General features: G+C 39.0%; 1 protein-coding gene across 6 annotated transcripts in view; it reads right to left on the reverse strand.

The window, feature by feature from the left end:
- The window catches only part of ARAP2 (ArfGAP with RhoGAP domain, ankyrin repeat and PH domain 2), a 402,708-nt gene that overhangs the window by 129,093 nt on the left and 255,001 nt on the right, over positions 1-18,614 (reverse strand). For 2 of the 6 annotated variants that reach the window (XM_075499899.1, XM_075499895.1), the window contains exons 1-2: positions 12,522-12,678; positions 4,127-5,183 (exon numbers count right to left, since the gene is read on the reverse strand). In XM_075499899.1, coding sequence (XP_075356014.1) covers positions 4,127-5,034 — 908 coding nt within the window. In that variant the 5' untranslated portion in view covers positions 5,035-5,183; positions 12,522-12,678. Of the gene's footprint in view, positions 1-4,126; positions 5,184-11,287; positions 11,343-12,521; positions 12,681-12,772; positions 12,862-18,614 lie in introns of those variants that run through there. The other 4 variants (XM_075499896.1, XR_012775490.1, XM_075499898.1 and 1 more) reach the window with 4 other exon arrangements.

Consider the following 18,614-nt stretch of genomic DNA (forward strand, 5'->3'; position numbering starts at 1 on the left):
GCAGAAAACTAATAATGCCTGCTCAGGCCAAGCATCATTATATATTTTATTTATTTATATTTTCCCCCAAACACAGCATATTTTCCAGAATTACTTTTGGTCTATTTCTTCTTATTTCTCTTACTAAAGAATCAGAGCAATCCCACTACTGAACAATACAAGTAACAAAGTTGGGGGATATGAAAAAAATCTAAAGTATATAGAGTTCATCAGCCTGAAATTTTCTCTGTGTAGCATTCTGTATAACAAGCAGGTCTACCATGTTATAAATGTGCTTAAGCTTTTTCTTTGAACAGATTGCTACTCTGAATGATGCAACAGTAGCTATTTCACCTAAGAGAGACTGATAAATGACATGACCCAAAGCATCCAAAGCCTCTAAAACTCTCTCTATACCTGTTATCTTTAATCCTGCGCTAAAGGCACATCAGTAGTTAGCTCCATCCATTGCATTACTTTCACTATTTTGTCTTAACAAACGCCTCCGTTTTTCACTCATGTCTGTATGAAAGAAGTCACTTAGACCAAAAGTATCAAGAGAGACCATGAAACTTCCAATCCACTGTGTTTAACCCTTTGTTCTGTTCCACAACATGACTGGGGAACCACATTAAAAATTTAAGACTGCTCACTTAAATCCAGAATGTAGAGTCTCGGAAAGGGTAATGGACTTTGTCTAATAAAGGCATTTTGGATGCAGATTCTTTCAATTTTGGAAGATGATTTGCAATCTCCTTAACAATTCCAGTGTTTTTAAAACACCTTTAGAGTAATCTTTACTAATTCTGTATCAACAGAGAGCTCATAATGTTATGATAAGGAAAAGTCTAGCTGACAAGAATCTAGCATAACTGCATATCACTTCAATACTGATCAACCAAACACACTACTAAAATCTGCACAATAACCCCACTATCAAGAACACTGTGTAATTGTCATTTAAAAAAAAAAAAAATTCTGCACCCCTCAGTACTACAGTGATGCCATATGTACCTCAAAGAATAAAGAAAACCAAAATACTTCCAACTTCTAAAATGCTATGGTATCTTACCAGCTGACAGCGTGTTTTGTTGCAGGCAAGAGCCAGGAGCACAAGTGAGGCACAGGGAAGCAGATATATTTGCAAGAGAGGCAAGCATGTTATTAGTAATAAAAAGTGACGTGATCACAGCACTACTAAGGGGCACAAAGAGACCCACTATATGAACTGTTTGTGCCAGAAGGCGCATAGGAGATCATGAGAAAAGCATTTCCTTGCATAAAAATTTAATGACTAATATCCATGCACAACTAGAAGGAAATGTTGAGTTTCCCAGAAGATTTCAGCAGGATTTCTCTGCCTCTACAGAAAAGCCTTCACACAATGTAACAAGGATGAAACCAGAGTCTATCAATAAAAGTCAGTTGAGAATGTTTGTCTATGCAATTCTGTAAGACAGACAGGATCTTTCCTGAGTTTAAAGATGCTGCAAGCTGTCATTTTAAAGTTCTGTATTTAATTCTTTCCCTCTAAAAAAATACCCAGCAAGGTTATCAAGAATGTTTCTGTGAAGTTTAAGTTCTGGTTTGAAGTTCTGGTTTAGCCTTGATCTTCCTCAGACAGACTGCTACTTGTCCTTCAGAATTTCCATATTGCTATAACTGGAGCATAAAGATGAAGAAAATAAGCTGGAGCTCATATATCAAAATGGTGGGTAATGAAGTTAGTGACCCAGTCACATATCAATCACTAATAGGCTGGGATTTGGAGGATTTACTTCAATAGAGGGAAGATTACAAATATAGCATATTCTCTCTACTGGATGATTGTTTCTCAAAAGACATTACAAGTACTCTTTTAGTAGCTAGTTATTGTTATCTTTTAGGATGAGATTCCCATTTCAGCTCAGAAGGAATAGCTTTGTTATATGAACTAGAGATAATCACTCTACAAAAGTTAACATAAAGCTGCTCCTCAGTGAAAGGTATTTATACTTAAGTTTCAATAAGCACAATTTTTGGTGATTTAGAAGGCACTGATGAAACATTTTTTAAGGCACACAAAAATCTCTTAATTGCTGCAAAGAATGTTTGCCTCTCCACTTGTTCAATCAAACAATTGCATTACAACATTTAATACTGACTTCTTTCAATAATTTAAAAGAAACTTATAAATGCTGGGAAAACTCCGCATTTAGGGCATGCATAAACTCGCTAATGATGTTTCTAACTGCTGAGATACGCAGATGAAAAAGACAAGATAAATACAAAACATTCTCAGACATGTCCCTTCCAGGCATAGCTAGTGGTTTAAAAAAAAAAAAAATTACTAAAAAAAGTGCAACCTAATGATTTGGATACGGTTACGCCGACAAACTTTACATATGCCTTTGCATGAATTTTTCTTCTTTGTTTAAGACACTTAACCAGCATGATGAGTAAAATCTTATAGTTAACAGAATGAGAAATATCACAAATTAATCTGTGGGGAGATATTCTTCGTTTATACAGCCTGTAATATTGTGATCAACTGCACGTTCAGTGCCTATTATTTTTAACATTCAAACAATATTACTTTTATTAAGATATGCCTGGAGTTAAGTTATAACATCACCCGTTTTCTTCTATGTTCTATCATATTTTTGCAAGACAAGCTACAACAACTGATGCTTATTCAAGACAAGTGCTACCCACTAATTTATGGATTCAAATTATGAACTCAACCATTTTGAAGGAAGAAAAATGGACACCCACATCACATGAATATTTTGAAACAAATTAAAACTCTCCTATGCAATTTATCATAACAAACTTTACTGGACTCTATCCAATACTATCCTCACAAATGCTGCACAGAACTATCCTTACAAAGTTTTCATAAACTCTGAAAACCTCCTCCACCTATCCTTTTTTTTTTCTTTCCCTTTTTCCACTTCTTTTTTCCTGCTGCAATGCCTCAAAAATATTTTTATACTACAAGCATCATTAAAAGCTAAGGTTTTGTTATTATGAGAACACCAGCAAAAGCCAACACCTAATATTACAAACTGGTTGCATTCATTCTTTGAGTTAACAGTTAAATGACAACCAGTTTAGAAATTAATCTAAGAGCCATCTTGAAGAAAGTCCTTGCTTTAGACCCACAGTATAACATAATTTCCTCCTCCATAAAATATCCTAGTCTAATTTAAAACAAAAAAATTACATATTTATATTTACTTATGAATTTTATGTGCTTTAAGGCTAAGACTTAAGATTCTCATGTAATCATCTTGTTATGCCCATGCATGCAATCATATCAGATACAGCCTGCTTTGTTTACAGGGTGGCTACACCATACAATGCACAAAACGGAGAAGAAAGATTTTCTAAATTTTGCCCCACTTCTCAGATAAAACTACATTAATATGGCTAGGTGTGTAAAACTTCCTAGATCTTTCTTACAAGTTACATATATAAAAATAATAAACTTGTATTTTCCAAGAACAGTATCTCTTGAAAGGTACGACCTTAAATGTTACTAAGATCCAACGTCAATACTTGTGTTTCACAATAACTGTTGTCTCACCATAAAAATAGATTTTTATACTTAAGGGTGAATTTTTAGCCCTCTTTTAATCACCGTTTTGTCACCATTTTCCTGTGATGGATCGGAATTTCATCAGAAACACTGGAGCTAAGGTCTAATTAATATTATCAGCAATGTTTTGGTTTGGACTAGATTCAACAGCTTTTTCTGTTATTTTTCAATCTTGGTTTTGTAATACTTGTCTATTTCCATTCTTCCCTATCTTAACAGCATACAGATCAAGTTTAAAAAATGCTTGATATAGTTGTTTTTAACAAGGGTTGTATCTAAAGCAATAAAGATTCCTTTCTTTGAAAATAAGTAGATGCAGAGATGATTGGGGAGGTTATAAGGAAACACTGTTCTAAAATGTCCCTTTATACTCTTATTTGTGCTTTTAACTTGCATTGAAGCTTAATCCTCTTTCAGTTAACCTGGCACCATTCATACCAGATCCAGTGTATTTACAGCACATATTTAAAAAAATCCACAAAAAAGTGACATAAAAACCTGTGAGAAACCCCAAACCATAATTTCTACAATGATAGCAATTCTTCATTAGAAAGAAACAGCAGTTACCTTGATGAAGCTTGAACTTTACTTGATTCGGGAACTTCTGGTACAGGTCGATGCCTTAATATAAAAGACCGGCTTGCTCCCGGAAATACTTTCATGCAGTTTTGCGTAAAAGAATCGTATAAGTCATTGTCTATCATTTCTCCTTTAAACTTAAAGAACGGAGAGTTTGGCTCACTATCAGATAAATCATCCTCCTCTGCAAACATCAGATGCTTGTTTTCATTGTATTTTGTCTCACATGAATGAGCAAATGAAGAAGGAGGATCATGAAATGCCAAACAGCCAGCCGAGTGCTCATCAGCGTGGTATGCAGCAGCTTCTTCCAGTGATGTATCTGGCTGAGTATTCATCTTAACACTGCCACTCAGATTGATAGCTTTTAGTACGCTGTCTGAGTTCTGGTATAAACTAGAAAAATCCAAATTTGTAAAGCTATCATCATTTGCCTCCGATAAGTTTTGCTCTGCAAGTTCAAACCTTTCTTTATCAACGTAAGCTTTATTAAGAAGTTGTTCTGACAATGTTTCAGGTATCAAGCTAGTCCCATCTACACTTGAATTGCTTATTGGAGACTCCTGATCCGAGGACAAATATTGCTTCTCTTCTAAGCCTTTCAAGCCTTTGAGTTTTAGATCTTCACAGAAAAGAGAATTTCCTTGCATTTTTGAAAGAGTGGTGTCTAATTGCTTAAGAATCCTTCTGCGGTGCCCTGTAGGCAACACTCCCATTTGCTGAAGCACACTGTTGTTTATTCCCACGCAATCTGTCACAATGTTATAGCCATATTCTTTAAAGTTAGGAACATACTGCCCCAAGTTAATGTTGACCAAGAATTCTTCAATATCAGTGCCATTGCCTGTGGCTGACATGATGGCAGCTTCATTCCGAATATTGCCCCACACAGTCATGTAGAAATATAGTCAGGATGCATGCATATTCACTAGCGACAAAATTCTCCAAATTTGGTGTCAGCCAGCCAATGGAGAATATCAGTTTTTTCAAGACACTTCAAGTTTCTTCAGTTCAAACTGCTTTTTTTTTTTTAAAGACTGCAAACCTACAGAAAAGAAAAAGGGCATTAAAAAAATTCCCACCTCAATACACATTTATCTTGGATAAAATTCTGAAAGGCTCCCTGTCATTTATAGAGTAATATTTTTAAATTGCATATATATGAAAATTTCAAGGAGGCTAAACAGCATAACCTCTCCATCCTTTTATCTTGGCCTGTATAAAGAGAATAGAGAAATCAAAGTCTTAACTCAGCACAAGTAATACAGTCTTAAACATATAATCCTAGTAGTTAACATTAAGATGAACAGTTAAGAGATGAACCACTTATCTACACACACACACACTCTTATTACACAGTACTCGGATATAAGGGGGAGAAAAAGTGATCTAAGACCAGAGCTGGAACCCAAAGCTTTCCTATTGCTACGCTAGCACCAACTAACTACAGCGTAGGGCTTCTACTCCCTTATCTCTACCGACCTGTCAGCCTCACCTCTGTGCCTGGGAAGATCATGGAACGGATCCTCCTAGAAGCTATGCTAGAGCACATGGAGGGCAGGGAGGTGATTTGAGACAACCAGCATGGCTTCACCAAGGGCAAGTCCTGCCTGACCAACCTAGTGGCTTTCTACGAGGGAGTTACCACATCAGTGGACAAGGGAAAAGCAATGGATGTCATCTATCTGGACTTCTGTAAAGCCTTTGACATGGTCCCCCACAACACCCTCCTCTCTAAGTCGGAGAGATACGGATTTGATGGGTGGACTGTTCAGTGGATAAGGAATTGGTTGAATGGTCGCATCCAGAGGGTAGCGGTCAATGGCCCAATGTCCAGATGGAGATCAGTGATAAGTGGTGTCCCTCAGGGATCTGTACTGGGACCAGTGCTGTGCAGTATTTTCATCAATGACATTGACAGTGAGACAGAGTGCACCCTCAGCAAGTTTGCAGATGGCACCAAGCTGAGTGGTGAAGTCGACACGCCAGAAGGACGGGATGTCATCCAGAGGGACCTGGACAAACTGGAGAAGTGAGCCTGTGTGAACCTCATGAGACTCAACAAGGCCAAATGCAGGGTCCTACACCTGGGTCGGGGCAATCCTCAGTTTCAATACAGGCTGGGGGATGATGTGATCAAGAGTAGCCCTGCGGAAAAGGACTTGGGGGTACTGATGGACGAAAAGCTGGACACGAGCCAACAACGTGCGCTCGCAGCCCAGAAAGCCAACCGTATCCTGGGCTGCATCAGAAGAAGCATGGCCAGCAGGTCAAGGGAGGTGATTCTGCCCCTCTACTCTGCTCTGGTGAGACCCCACCTGGAGTACTGTGTCCAGCTCTGGAGCCCTCAGCACAAGAAGGACATGGTGCTGTTGGAGCAGGTCCAAAGGAGGGCCATGAAAATGATCTGAGGGCTGGAGCACCTCTCCTATGAAGAAAGGCTGAGAGAGTTGGGGTTGTTCAGCCTGGAGAAGAGAAGGCTGCGGGGAGACCTTGTAGCAGCCTTCCAGTACTTAAAGGGGGCCTATAGGAAAGACGGGGACAGACTTTTTAGCAAGGCTTCTTGCGACAGGACAAGGAGCAATGGTTTTAAACTAAGGGAGGGCAGATTTAGAGTGGATTTAAGAAAGAAATTTTTTACAATGAGTGTGGTGAGGCACTGGAACAGGTTGCCCAGAAAGGTTGTGGAGGCCCCATCCCTGGAAACATTCAAGGTCAGGTTGGATGGGGCTCTGAGCAACCTGATCTTGTTAAAGATGTCCTGCTCTTGCAGGGGGGTTGGAATAGATGACCTGCTTCCAATCCAAAGCATTCCATGATTCTATGATCTCCTGAGCCTTAAACTCTTTTTAGCACAGAAACACACTTTCAATGGGAAAAAGGAAAAATGACTGGCTAGAGCATTCTATGTGAACTGTGGGTTCGAGCCCTTATGAACAAGTACCATAACCAATAAAAAAGTTTACAAAGGTAGAATCACTTCTGAGCGGGGGAGGGAGGGGGGAGTGCCTTAATTGTTTAAATAACTACAGTAAGAAAGCTATGGAGGAGATCAAAACACATCTTGCAGATCAGGCCCTTCAAAGAACCATCACGAGGGAAAACAGGAAACAGGTAACTACTAGCTTTTCAACTCTGTCAAGGAAGCAATTGTCCCTTGGCCACAAACAGTAGCAAAGGCATAACCACATAGACAAGTTCTGGCCTCCACACTAGGGACATTTGGCATCTCAAGTGCCCACAACAGTTTTTCCTCAGTATTTTCCAACTCAGCTCTTGCACTCTCCAGATTCCACCTGTTTGAGTTCTTCTTTCTTTCATAGACATATCCAAATTCACCATTTACAAAATCCAAAGCAGACAGAGAAGCTACCATTCTGAAGGTGTTTGAGACAGCCTGAAATCACATCTCTTTAAAGAAAGTTTAAGATCAGCATCAGTCAATAGGTTTTTTCACCTCCCTCTTCCTGTATAAAGAGTAATTTGGCCTTAGGGAAACCTGCTGACTGTAGCAGCTGTCCTGGCAAGCAGGTACTAGTCTTAAGCAGCCTGGAAAAGAAAGAACAGCTTCAGTAGAACAGTGTAAGACTTAAGTAGCAATTAGAAAGAAGAGAAATCATATGCCCAGAATATATCCATGGTAGTAGGTATTGATACCTTATTCTTCAAAATATTTCCTGACAAAAAGGGCACAACTTATGATCTAGAATTGAAGCTTAAAAGATTGCCCACTTTTGCACTGTATCAATTCCTCCAATAAAGGATGAAACCTCTTCCTGTAAGATTTCCCCAATGTCTTTTGAATAGCTAAGTTGTTATTCAGAAAAGCAGTCATAAATAAATCTTTATGCCCTTCCTCATTTCCCTAAGCCACATACAAATAAATATAAATTTAAAATCATGTACCAAATGGAGCACAACTGTTATCACTGCTATTGTGATGACAATATTGTGGTGACTGGACTTTATTATGAAATAAATGATTAAATAACCAACTCAATCACTAGAAATCTTTTCTTGCAAAATTTTGTAAATATCTTTATTTACAAAAAGTGGTAATCAAAAATAGGGAAAAAACAAACCTCTTTATACTTACACCACATATATATTTGTGTGACATAGTAAGAGGGAAAAAAAGATGATGAACAAACCTACATTTTTCTGGAAGATGTAAAAATCAACACAGCACACTTACTATAAATGTTCCATTATTTAAAATAAGTCTTTGGGTTCTTGCTAGCTAATCTCTTCAAATTCATTTTGGGGGCAATACTTTTATCGGCTTTGACCACTGTCCACAAGTCTGAGAAGTGACTTATTATCTTGAATATGAAATTCATACAGTTAAAACTTTTTAGAGAGAACTCTATAGGCCAATCAAATATCAATCTCTCGAGAGAGATGAAGTTTGTTAGGGAGCTAACCCTCACTAAACGATTCCCAAGTCATTTAAATTCAAAAAACCTTGGATTGAGCTAAACTGATTAACAATCAGCTTTGAGATTTAACTTTGTCCTTTTTCAACTTGCATACTTACATAAACACTCATCGTTCCTTTAAAAATTCCTTTAAAAAAGGCAACAGCATTTCCTCAAGCTTTTCACATAAGCCTCTAGCCATATAAGATAAAATTCAACAGTATAGCCCCCACCCGCGTCTAAACCCTGAAAAAAATAACTATAAACACATAGTCTTCTAAGGAGTTGAAAATATATTCTGAGTACAGAATGAGAAATAATTAGTACAGGAATTACTGAAGTGGGCAAAAAGTATCAGGCAGGCACTGTCTGTGCCAGAGAATAGTCTTTCATGTACCGATTAATGGCGGGGGGGGGGGGGAGGACGGGACAAAAAAGACCTCACATGTTCAAATATATAAAACCCCTGCAATGTTAGCATATCAGTCTAAGTGTTTTAAAGTTGGAGTTGCAATTGGTTATCTCAGTCACTTCCACCTTCCTTGGCAGTTCTGGGTTTCATGGTGGTGTTTGGGTATTCTTTCCCTGAGGTGTTAGTGTTTATTTTCAGACAGTACCATTCTCTCAATCCCTCCACCTTCAGCAGTAACAAAAAAAGACACTTAGGAAAGTAGCTTTTAGTTATATATTTATAAATAAATATATATCTTTATATAAACATATATATTTATACCCACACACTCTTTTTGGTATCTAAATACTGTTTTTTCTACATGCTTTGCCCACACCTTATTCTGGAACACCTCCAGTGTTTTTACTTCAGGAACTCAAACAGCCATGTATTATCAGTTATTTGGATCCTAACCCATCTCTGTATAAACCACATAACAATGCAGAGGATTACCTAGCACAGAACAAACTTTATTTCCAAATTTGCAAGAACCATTACTTTTTGCAGTGTGTTTTATAAACAAAACGTGTAGCAGACTGAGAAATGAAGAAACTGCTCACTGAGAAGACATTTTGACCACAAAATGCCAGCACTGCTAGAAGCTAAAGCCCAAGCCATTTTTTGTTTCCGTAATAATCTATGGCAGAAGCTGTCAATGCATCCATCAAGATTTACAAAGACAGGCCATAGTTCTGGCCTAGCTATACAGCTGTTTAGATACCACCAAGTTCACAGTCACACATATTTTGTGCGAAGGGTTATACTGACACCTGTTTTGGTTCGACTACTCAGGCAAAGATTCAAGTAACAAACAGCTAAACAAATCTACACACGTTGATGAATGTTTGTATTGCAGGCTAGAAGATAAATACTGAATGGTTTCTTACAGTACAATGTTTTATCCTTAGGAAAGGCTTAATCTCAAGAGGTAAGAAAAGCAGAACGCAAGGACCACCTTATCCAATATATTAACCTATTTCAATGTAATTAATATCAATTTAAAAATTAATTTAATTTCCTCCATAGCTTTAATTGCAGAAAAAGTCATAACAAACCCTAAAGAATGTTGGTACAGTATTAGATATGTACTGCATATATATGATATATACACATTTATATGTGTACGTTCACTTTCACATCCATATTTGTACCACTATGACAAGTGTAATAGTCTTCAACATTAGCGCACATGGTTGCATACAACCTGTAAAACAAAACTTTTTCTCTCAGCAGCAAAGCAAAATAGATTTTTCCCCACAGTATTTGATAGAAATAAATCTCAAAAAAGAAAATTAAAAAAAATCTAGGGGAATTTGGTCTTGCTTAAATAAAATTGATTCTTGCTGTACTATCATATTCTCCAATATAGAGTAACCAAGACAAAAGTCATCATTCAACATGGTTACTAAAACCAGGAAACTGCTATAGCAATTACACAAAAAAATCACGCTTCTTAGAAGACATTTGACCATTCAATTTTATAGAAATAAGCGTAAAACATCTAAATTGCTATGTGGAAAAAAACAATACAAGGGAAACCATATGGGCTTTTCTTCCAAGAAAATATGTTTTGGCAGGGGATGAATTGCAATTTGTGTTGCACATCCCAAGCCTTATATGGGATCATCCAACTTTCTTCCATAGAAGATGATGTTTCTCACACTTCTTTTCAAACCGATTTTCACGTCCTTCCTTTTCCCATCTTTTGGAAGGGGCTTAGACAAGGACGTATAACAACTCAGAGTGGCATAACAGTTCTTTTTGTTTTACTAAAAGTGACAGCTAAATAGCACCAAAGAAAAATGACAACACTGGCACAGAAAAACATACACAACTTTCAGAACCTTTCCTCACATTGAGGATAAGTACCTGCATCTAACATTCTGAAAAGTCCTATCAGTTGATTCTATGATTCTTCCATTCTATGATTTTCAAGTTGAAAAGTCTTCAAGACAACACTGATTAGAAGATAGATAGGCGAATCTACGTTGAAGCAAGCAAGCAATCCAAGTTTTAATAATGAAATGTGTGAACAGTAGGATCAAGTGAATACAGAAACGCAGTAGTGAGACTCTTTTTAAGATCACTACAGATATTAGCCTGAAGAAAGTGTCAAACCTTTAGAAGTGCGTGGCAAGATAATCACACTTTAAGCAATCAGTTCAGCAAATACAAGCAAGTTCAGGCTTGCTCCCAGCTTCTGCTAAACCACATACTAGATTAAGATCCAAATAAACTGGTAAAAAACCCAAAACAAAACAACACTACAACAGAACTTACCATGGAGCAGAATGAAATCTGCCAGTAGTGAATTTCCTCTTCCCGTTGTACTTGACTATATACAAACTGACAAGATTAACAGGCCTAGAAAACGCCGTAGATCATTGAAGATCTTTCCAAAAATCTACATAATGCAATCAGCATACTGACTACATGCTCAAAAAAGAAAAAAAAAAAACTAACTCTCAAATGACCTTTTTAAAGTGGTTACTTAACGAATTAGCATTTGGGTCAACTCAGTGCAAGAATAACTGATTGCAACAACTCTGACAGAACTGTTCCCCTTCCAAATGCAAGGAAGTTACCATGTTTAGTTCAACGTAGTGGATAATTACGAAATACCTTTAAGAACATCCTCTGTCAAAATGTTTCTTTGTTTGTTTTGGGGTTGGTTTTTTTTATTTCAGAACAGTTCTCTTCCAGAGAAAAGTTCAGCCACCTTCGCTACCTTGGAGTCAAACCTCATACTGCAAGAAATTCCAGTGGAACAACTCACAGTCAGTCTCCGGAGTAAGGAACTGCATGGCATGAATAAGCAAACTAAAGGTGGAATTGGCTGAGTACACTTCAGCAAGTTGCTGTGGCAACACTTGGGTGCTGTATCACTCACTGTGTTTTTTCTATCTAGGACACCCTCGTGGCTCTTCGACTTTCTCAAAGTGCCACTTCGAGAAAGTGCCACTCTTCATGCATTTTCTGATAAAATTTCCAGAAATATACTGGCAGCTAACGAGAAGTCTGTTCGTGTCTAACTTCACAAAAACAACTCACAGAGTAAAAAAATACACAATAATAAAACGCTGTTCCTTAGTATGCATTTACATACAGACCGTTAAAATAATTTAAGCCAGAAAGAAAACAGGAGAAAAAAAATACACGCCTTCTTTTCTACGTGCCTACGAGCCATTTCTTGTCAGAGTCCAACTTTGGTATCTGACGCTCATCTGAGACGTGCCCTGTACCAAACCATTCAGCCTCGCCCCTGAACTCGCCGGTAACTTTAAAGTTACTCTCCAGCAATGCTGTTTTCGCTGGCCGCTGCGCTGCCGGCGGGACCGGGACCGGGACCTCCAGCAGCGGCCCACGGAGAAGCTCCGTGACAGCAGCGGCCCGGCCCGGCCCGGCCCGGCCCGGGGAGCCGCCCGCGCAGGCCGCCGCGCCGCGCACAGGGCAGCAGGCGGGCAGTCCTTGCCCTCCGCCTCGCAAACTCCGCACGCCGCGGAGGCTGGCTTACCTCTGGCAAAAGGCAGCGGGGGAAGGGGAGAGAGAGGGGCAGGGGGAAGGAAGAGCAGGACTTTAGATTGCTTCAGCTTTCTTTTCTCCCTCCGCTCGCTCGCTCGCTCGCCTTCTTTCTCTTTCTTTCTTTCCTTCCTTCCTGCCTCCACACCCCACCCCACCCCACCCCCGCGCTGCGCCCCGGCAAGCCGCGCCCGTGGCGCGGAGCTCCCTCCCTGCCTCCCTCCCTCCCGCAAGAGGCGGCCGCACCTGGGCGCAGGCGGGCAGCGCCTGCCGCTCCGCGCCCCTCCGCGCCGCCGCTCCGCGCGTGGGCCGCCGGGGCGGGTGCTCAGGGCGTGCTCGCCGGGCAGCATATTTCTTGAGGAGTCAGGAGGAAGCCCGCTTGCAGCCGCAGGCTCCGGCTCTGGGAGTGCTTGCTGCCCCAGCGCGTCGCTTCACAGGCGCCCGTGTTCCCCCCGCAGCCTGGGGTGGGGTGGGGTGGGGGGTCGGCGGGGCTCCCTCCCTGCCTCCCTCCCTGCCTGGGAGCCGCGGGCTGCGAGCAAAGGGCTTCCCTGTGTCACCTCTGGCACCAAACGGAGCCACGCTCCGGGCGGGCGCTCCCGGTGCGAGGAAGCAGTCTTCCCTTACAGTAGCGGAACAGCTGCTGAGCGATCACTTGCTTTAAAAATAAATACATACATTTAAAAAAATTACTACGCTTTCAGTAGTGCATGTAACTTCCCCACTTCTAGGAACTCGCCCACATCTGTGAATTACTGTCACTCAGCTGAAACTAGCTTTTTGTTACACAAAGTGAGACTGAAAAGTACTTTCATAGTACATTCCATCAGTGTACATATACATCTTCCTGTTGCTATATCAGCTCGCGTTCTTTCTAATGAAATCCAAGGACATACTGGAAGGCTCGCACTGTTGTAGGTGAAGTCTGAGGTCTGCCACTCTGCTGAAGCAGAAAAGAAGCAAAGATTCACTGAGAAAAAGAGGCCAGTACTTAAAGTGCTCATTTAGGAGCAAGTAAACATGGGTTCTTTTTCCTGCTTCAAAGACTGCTTACTACATGCTAAATACAGCCTTACTAAAGAGCCTTACTAATAGTAAGGCTGTTAAACACTGTTGGTGCCATGGTAGTAAAAGGAGGTTTCAGGATCACAATTTTGAATGTAAACAACTTTTTCACTCCAACTCCCTCTCAAAACAATCAGAAGTTTGAAGTTCAGCATTACAGAACCAACTCCACCAGTGCTGAAGCACTTCTGAAAATCCTGCTGCAAGTCCTAATTATTAGATGCCTAAATACCAGTGTACCAAAAAAATGCAGTTAATTTTACCTCCTAAACTTGCATTATGCAAGCAAATTTTGTGGCAAGAAAGTCCCACTCCAGTGCAAACTTTTGGTTTTGCCTTTTTAGATAACCTAAAGCAATTCATTATGTTCTTGCTTGACTTCTTATTAATGCTTTTGCTGAGTCTGTCTCAGTGTCATTCCCAATTATTTGCAAAGGGACCCATATATTTCCAAACCAAGTTAGTCCACAGATGTGATTTGGGTAAGTATACTACCACCCTTTTTGGTCATAGCATTTCTGGATTGTAACCTAATGACTCACAGACTCATCTGATCACAAATTTGCCTAAGATTTACAGCTTAAGCCTAGCTTCCTTTCAAAACAGTAAGAATGCCAATGAATGCTGACTTAGAAAAGGAATTTTAACCACAGTAACTTCAAATATTTGAAAGATTCAGGTCTTGTAAACAACAAGAGACCTGCCCCCTTTGTAAGGCTTGCCTTGCCATGCAAAACCACAATTAATTAGCAGTTTATGCTGGGCTGAATTTCTTTTTCCTGCAAGTCTTAAGGTATGGTCATTGATTGGTTTCTCATGATGGTCTCTCTTCTCTATCAGGAAAGTCCCAAGTCCTTCTATAAAGTCCACCTTTCTTTCTTTTGCAGGAAACCCATGTGATTTGCTCATGTAAATGGGCAGCAGCAGAGACCACAGATAATTGTCCCCACAGTGTTTGTGTTTGAAACAGATGTTAGAGTCTCACATGGAGCTCACTAAAAGAGATTGCCTTCAGCACATTTATACTTGTGCAGTAATAACATCTCCCCTCAGAGCATAACATGACACTGCGCCCTGGCACACTGTGTCTCAAGCAGAATTATACTGCTCTACTTTTCTGGATCATAGTGCGAAAACACAAGATCTGAGATTTTTTTTTCAGGTTTGGTTTTTTGGTTTTTTTTTTTTGAGGGGGGAGAGGAATGGGAGAAATAAGTGTTAAATGTCTGAAACACCTACTCAGTTGTGTTTACCTATTTCTGTTTGCATTCTCTCCAGAAAAATTGCAGTATATACAAGTTCATTTTAAGCCATCTTGTGCTTTTGGGGGTTTAGGGGTTTTTCTTGTCTTTTTGTGTATGTCTAAATGACATTATCAGTATCAGGCAAACCTATATGCTGTTTAACTCTTTGTTAGAAATAAAGTAGCATAATTTGATAAATTATTCTAAGAAAGCTCTCAAGTCTCTGGTTTATTTACAGCATATACTTCTCTGTCAGAGCATGGAATGGCAGCTTTCTACCACTACGGCAAAAAAAAAATCTTACAAAAATCTAAAAGGAAATTGCACCTTACTAATTCTGATGTAATTCAGATATGACATAAGGCACAGTACTATTCTATGGCTTGTTGATACTCTTGCGTTTTGAAAATCTGCTGACAGGCTTGAAAACTGCAGAGATTTTATTATCTGATAATTTCCTCTTCCGTTGAGTTTCTGTATCGCTATCAGGAAAAAATGTTAGGTAGGTAATGTTTTTTTAGAAGGTGAAGATAAAATTTCAGTTTAGAAATTAATTATAAAAAAAAGTTGCAAGACTTTTGCTATATCCTCTGAAAGACATTAGGGACTTTTGTATCCTAAAATACATTTGACCATACAAGAAGGTCATGCATAGTGAACATGCTAAGATTGCCTTCCAGCTCAGATTTATGGTTACAAAAACCTTTAAATAACCTTGTTTTCCAGTAATTGATATTGGCCAAATTGTTTTTAATATTATCAGTCCATAAGAATAACCATGTAAGTCTGTGTTTAACTGAAGATGGAATAATATCATCTAAACTGTACAGGAACTGATCCTTAGAATATGAGTCTACACCAGTTTTCCACACACTATCTGTGTGGTTTGTCATAAGCCAAAGTAGATGTTTGCCACATTTTTTATTGTTCATTAAGCTAGTAATGTAACTGATTCAAACTAGTCAGCCATTTTCCAGTTTTCAAATATTGTAATTTTTGGATGTGTGTATCTTTAAAACTGTGGATCAGTTCTACTTGCTGCATATTTATTGTATTTAAGAATTCTGAAACTAGCTGTACAAACAGGAAATTGATAAGATAAACCGGGGGAAACAACTGCTACTCCTTCCTTTATGGATGGCCTACAAGTAGCTCTGATATCATACACAAAGTTTGTCAGCTATCTAAACATGCACAGAAGAACTGAGTTTATTTGTGACTTTTAATGAGATTATTCCTCTCTCTGCTGTAAAAATAGCACATACTCCCATTGAACACAGTCCAAGCTAGGTAGCAAGGTCTAAGTTCTAAACTTGGTCTTCTGCAATCTTTTCAGCGTCATTTGCTCCTCTTTAAAGCAGAGGTAATAAAATTCATCCACCAGTCTCCTCGAGGTGTTGAGAGCGTTAATTGTATTTAGGTTTTGGAGCTTATGAAGCATGATAAGAAATGAAATGTTAGCTACATTGCAAACAACCAGCAGGTTGAATATCTAGGCCTTTTATGATTTGAGCTTCACTACTATTGTTATAGTATAGCGTCGATATTATTGCTAATAAAATATCAGGAAAACTAACTTTGGAAATGAAATCATGCATTACAGTTTTCACAACCAGAGTTTTAGCATGAGGTAACATATTTCACTCAGGGTAAGAAAAAAAATGCTGCAAAGCTTCAGAAAAATGATAGGACTGTAGTTCAGAATAAGCACAAGAGATGAGATATCTAGGTTCAGTTTTTGAATTTGCTATCCACTGTTTATGTGACCTTGGGATTCCTCTCAGCCAGTTATTCAGTGCGTTATAACTCAGTTACTTTTGTATGTCTCACCAGACACCAACCGACATCTTTATTCAGGCCTGTAAGCCCGTTTGACCCATACTCCATATTTTAATGTAATTGTATAATAGTCAATCTGATTTCCAAGAAGCATGGTAAGATAGTTCCCTGTACCATATGATGGATTTGTATTTTTAGACTATCACTTTATAAACTAGTTAATGTTCTTCTTTACAGGTATGACAACACGATTGTGGCTTTTGCCATTTTACTTCCCTTAATGGCTATATGTTTGACCTTAATGCAGTCTCTGCTTTCTTAAAACTACTGATGGACTCATCAAGTAGTCCCTTTAAGCTATTTTAATATTGATATATGACTTTTGAAGGAAATGACATAAAGCTGATGTAACAGGGTGATATACTGTTTACTGATTACTTTTACAATATACTGATTTTTTTTTCTTTCCCTTACCAATTCTGGTGACAGTTAAGTCAGAATGAATTTTCTGGCTTATGTATTGTATATTGCAGTCAACTGCACATGCAAAATCCTCTAAAGGCAAGAAGTTATTCAGATTAACTGAAACACTCTTTCTGAGAATAAAAACACTTATAAACCAATAGTTTGCTCTAAAAGCACCCCTTGTACAGTGGTGATGGGTGAGTCGGAAACATTGAACGTCACCTCACTCTCAGTGGGAGTCTGCAAAGATGGCAATTCAGAATACATCCCTTGGACAATGTGAGGTTTCTGGACGTTAAGGAGAGTCTAGCTACTGCCTTTTGCCGAAGCACACAATACCGTACTTCCCTGGACTAACCCGCTCTGTGTCCTGTCTTGAGCCAGCACCCAAACCTGTTGATACAGCCCTATGGGCTGGCGATCCCCCACTTCCGTATACATTGATATGTATTTCAATCTGCAGACAACCTGAGAATTTTGTCTGCAGTACTGCTTCATCTGAATTCATTGCTTATGGGGAAGTAAAAGCATGTCCTATGTATAAGATTCACCTGAGTTCACAAGCCTAAAAATGAAAACAGCAAATTTATTCTAGCAAGGCAGCGGGGTTAAGCTCTTGCTTCAAATGAAAGGCATCTTAACCAAGAAAAAAAACACATTTAAAAAATACCTAGCATCAGTCTCTCATTCTAGCTGCTGCTTAGGGTTTCTCCAAGAAATCTGTCACTAGAAAAGCTAGAGGGCTGGCTTCAATACTTTCTTTTCAGAGTATCTGTGTTCAGTGTGGGACCTTAACCCAGCACTTCTGTCTCTCATTTATATTTAAAGGTTTTCAAGTTGCTTTTGAATACAAATGCAGCTTCAAAGCATGTGGTAGGTTCCTTTTTATTTCTTTGCTATTGCTCTCATTTAGGGGACCTAGTTACCTTGGCATAACTTCCTGTCATCTTTGAGAAGTCTAACTGAGCATTCTTAAACTTACTTGAAAATAAATCCTTCTGAGGAACTTTCCTGCCCATCAAAGTGCTAAATTTTTTCCCATATTCATCTTTTGCACAGTTCATTGAATTGTAATGAATCACACATCATTAAGGTTTTATCTACACAGCATTGGCTTGCTTGCATTCTACAGAAACCACATATGCCACATTTAAAGATGCTATTAGTTTTAAAAGTCACCGTCTCAGATACCTCCTTCCCTCTTTCATTTTACTTGTTGCTTGAGCAAATTTGGCAGGGAAAGTAATGAAACATAATAGACATCACAGAACTATTTTTAGAGGAAAAAATTTCCAAAGTACAATCACAGTTAAAATTGTGTACAGTTCAGCATAATTTGACATTATTATTTAGGTCTGGTGAAACACATTATCTCTGTTCTGTTCTCTCTTTTCCTCATTGCTTTCTCCCCAACCAAAGAAATCAACTCATGATAGGAGGCTCACTCCCCAGGATTCTGATGCTATTAAAGGGACTAAACTGGAGGCTTACTCTATATACAAATAATACTGTAATAGAAAACTCATAATGAAGATACC

Source organism: Mycteria americana, chromosome 4 (genome assembly GCF_035582795.1).
Source record: "Mycteria americana isolate JAX WOST 10 ecotype Jacksonville Zoo and Gardens chromosome 4, USCA_MyAme_1.0, whole genome shotgun sequence".
NCBI lineage: Eukaryota > Metazoa > Chordata > Aves > Ciconiiformes > Ciconiidae > Mycteria > Mycteria americana.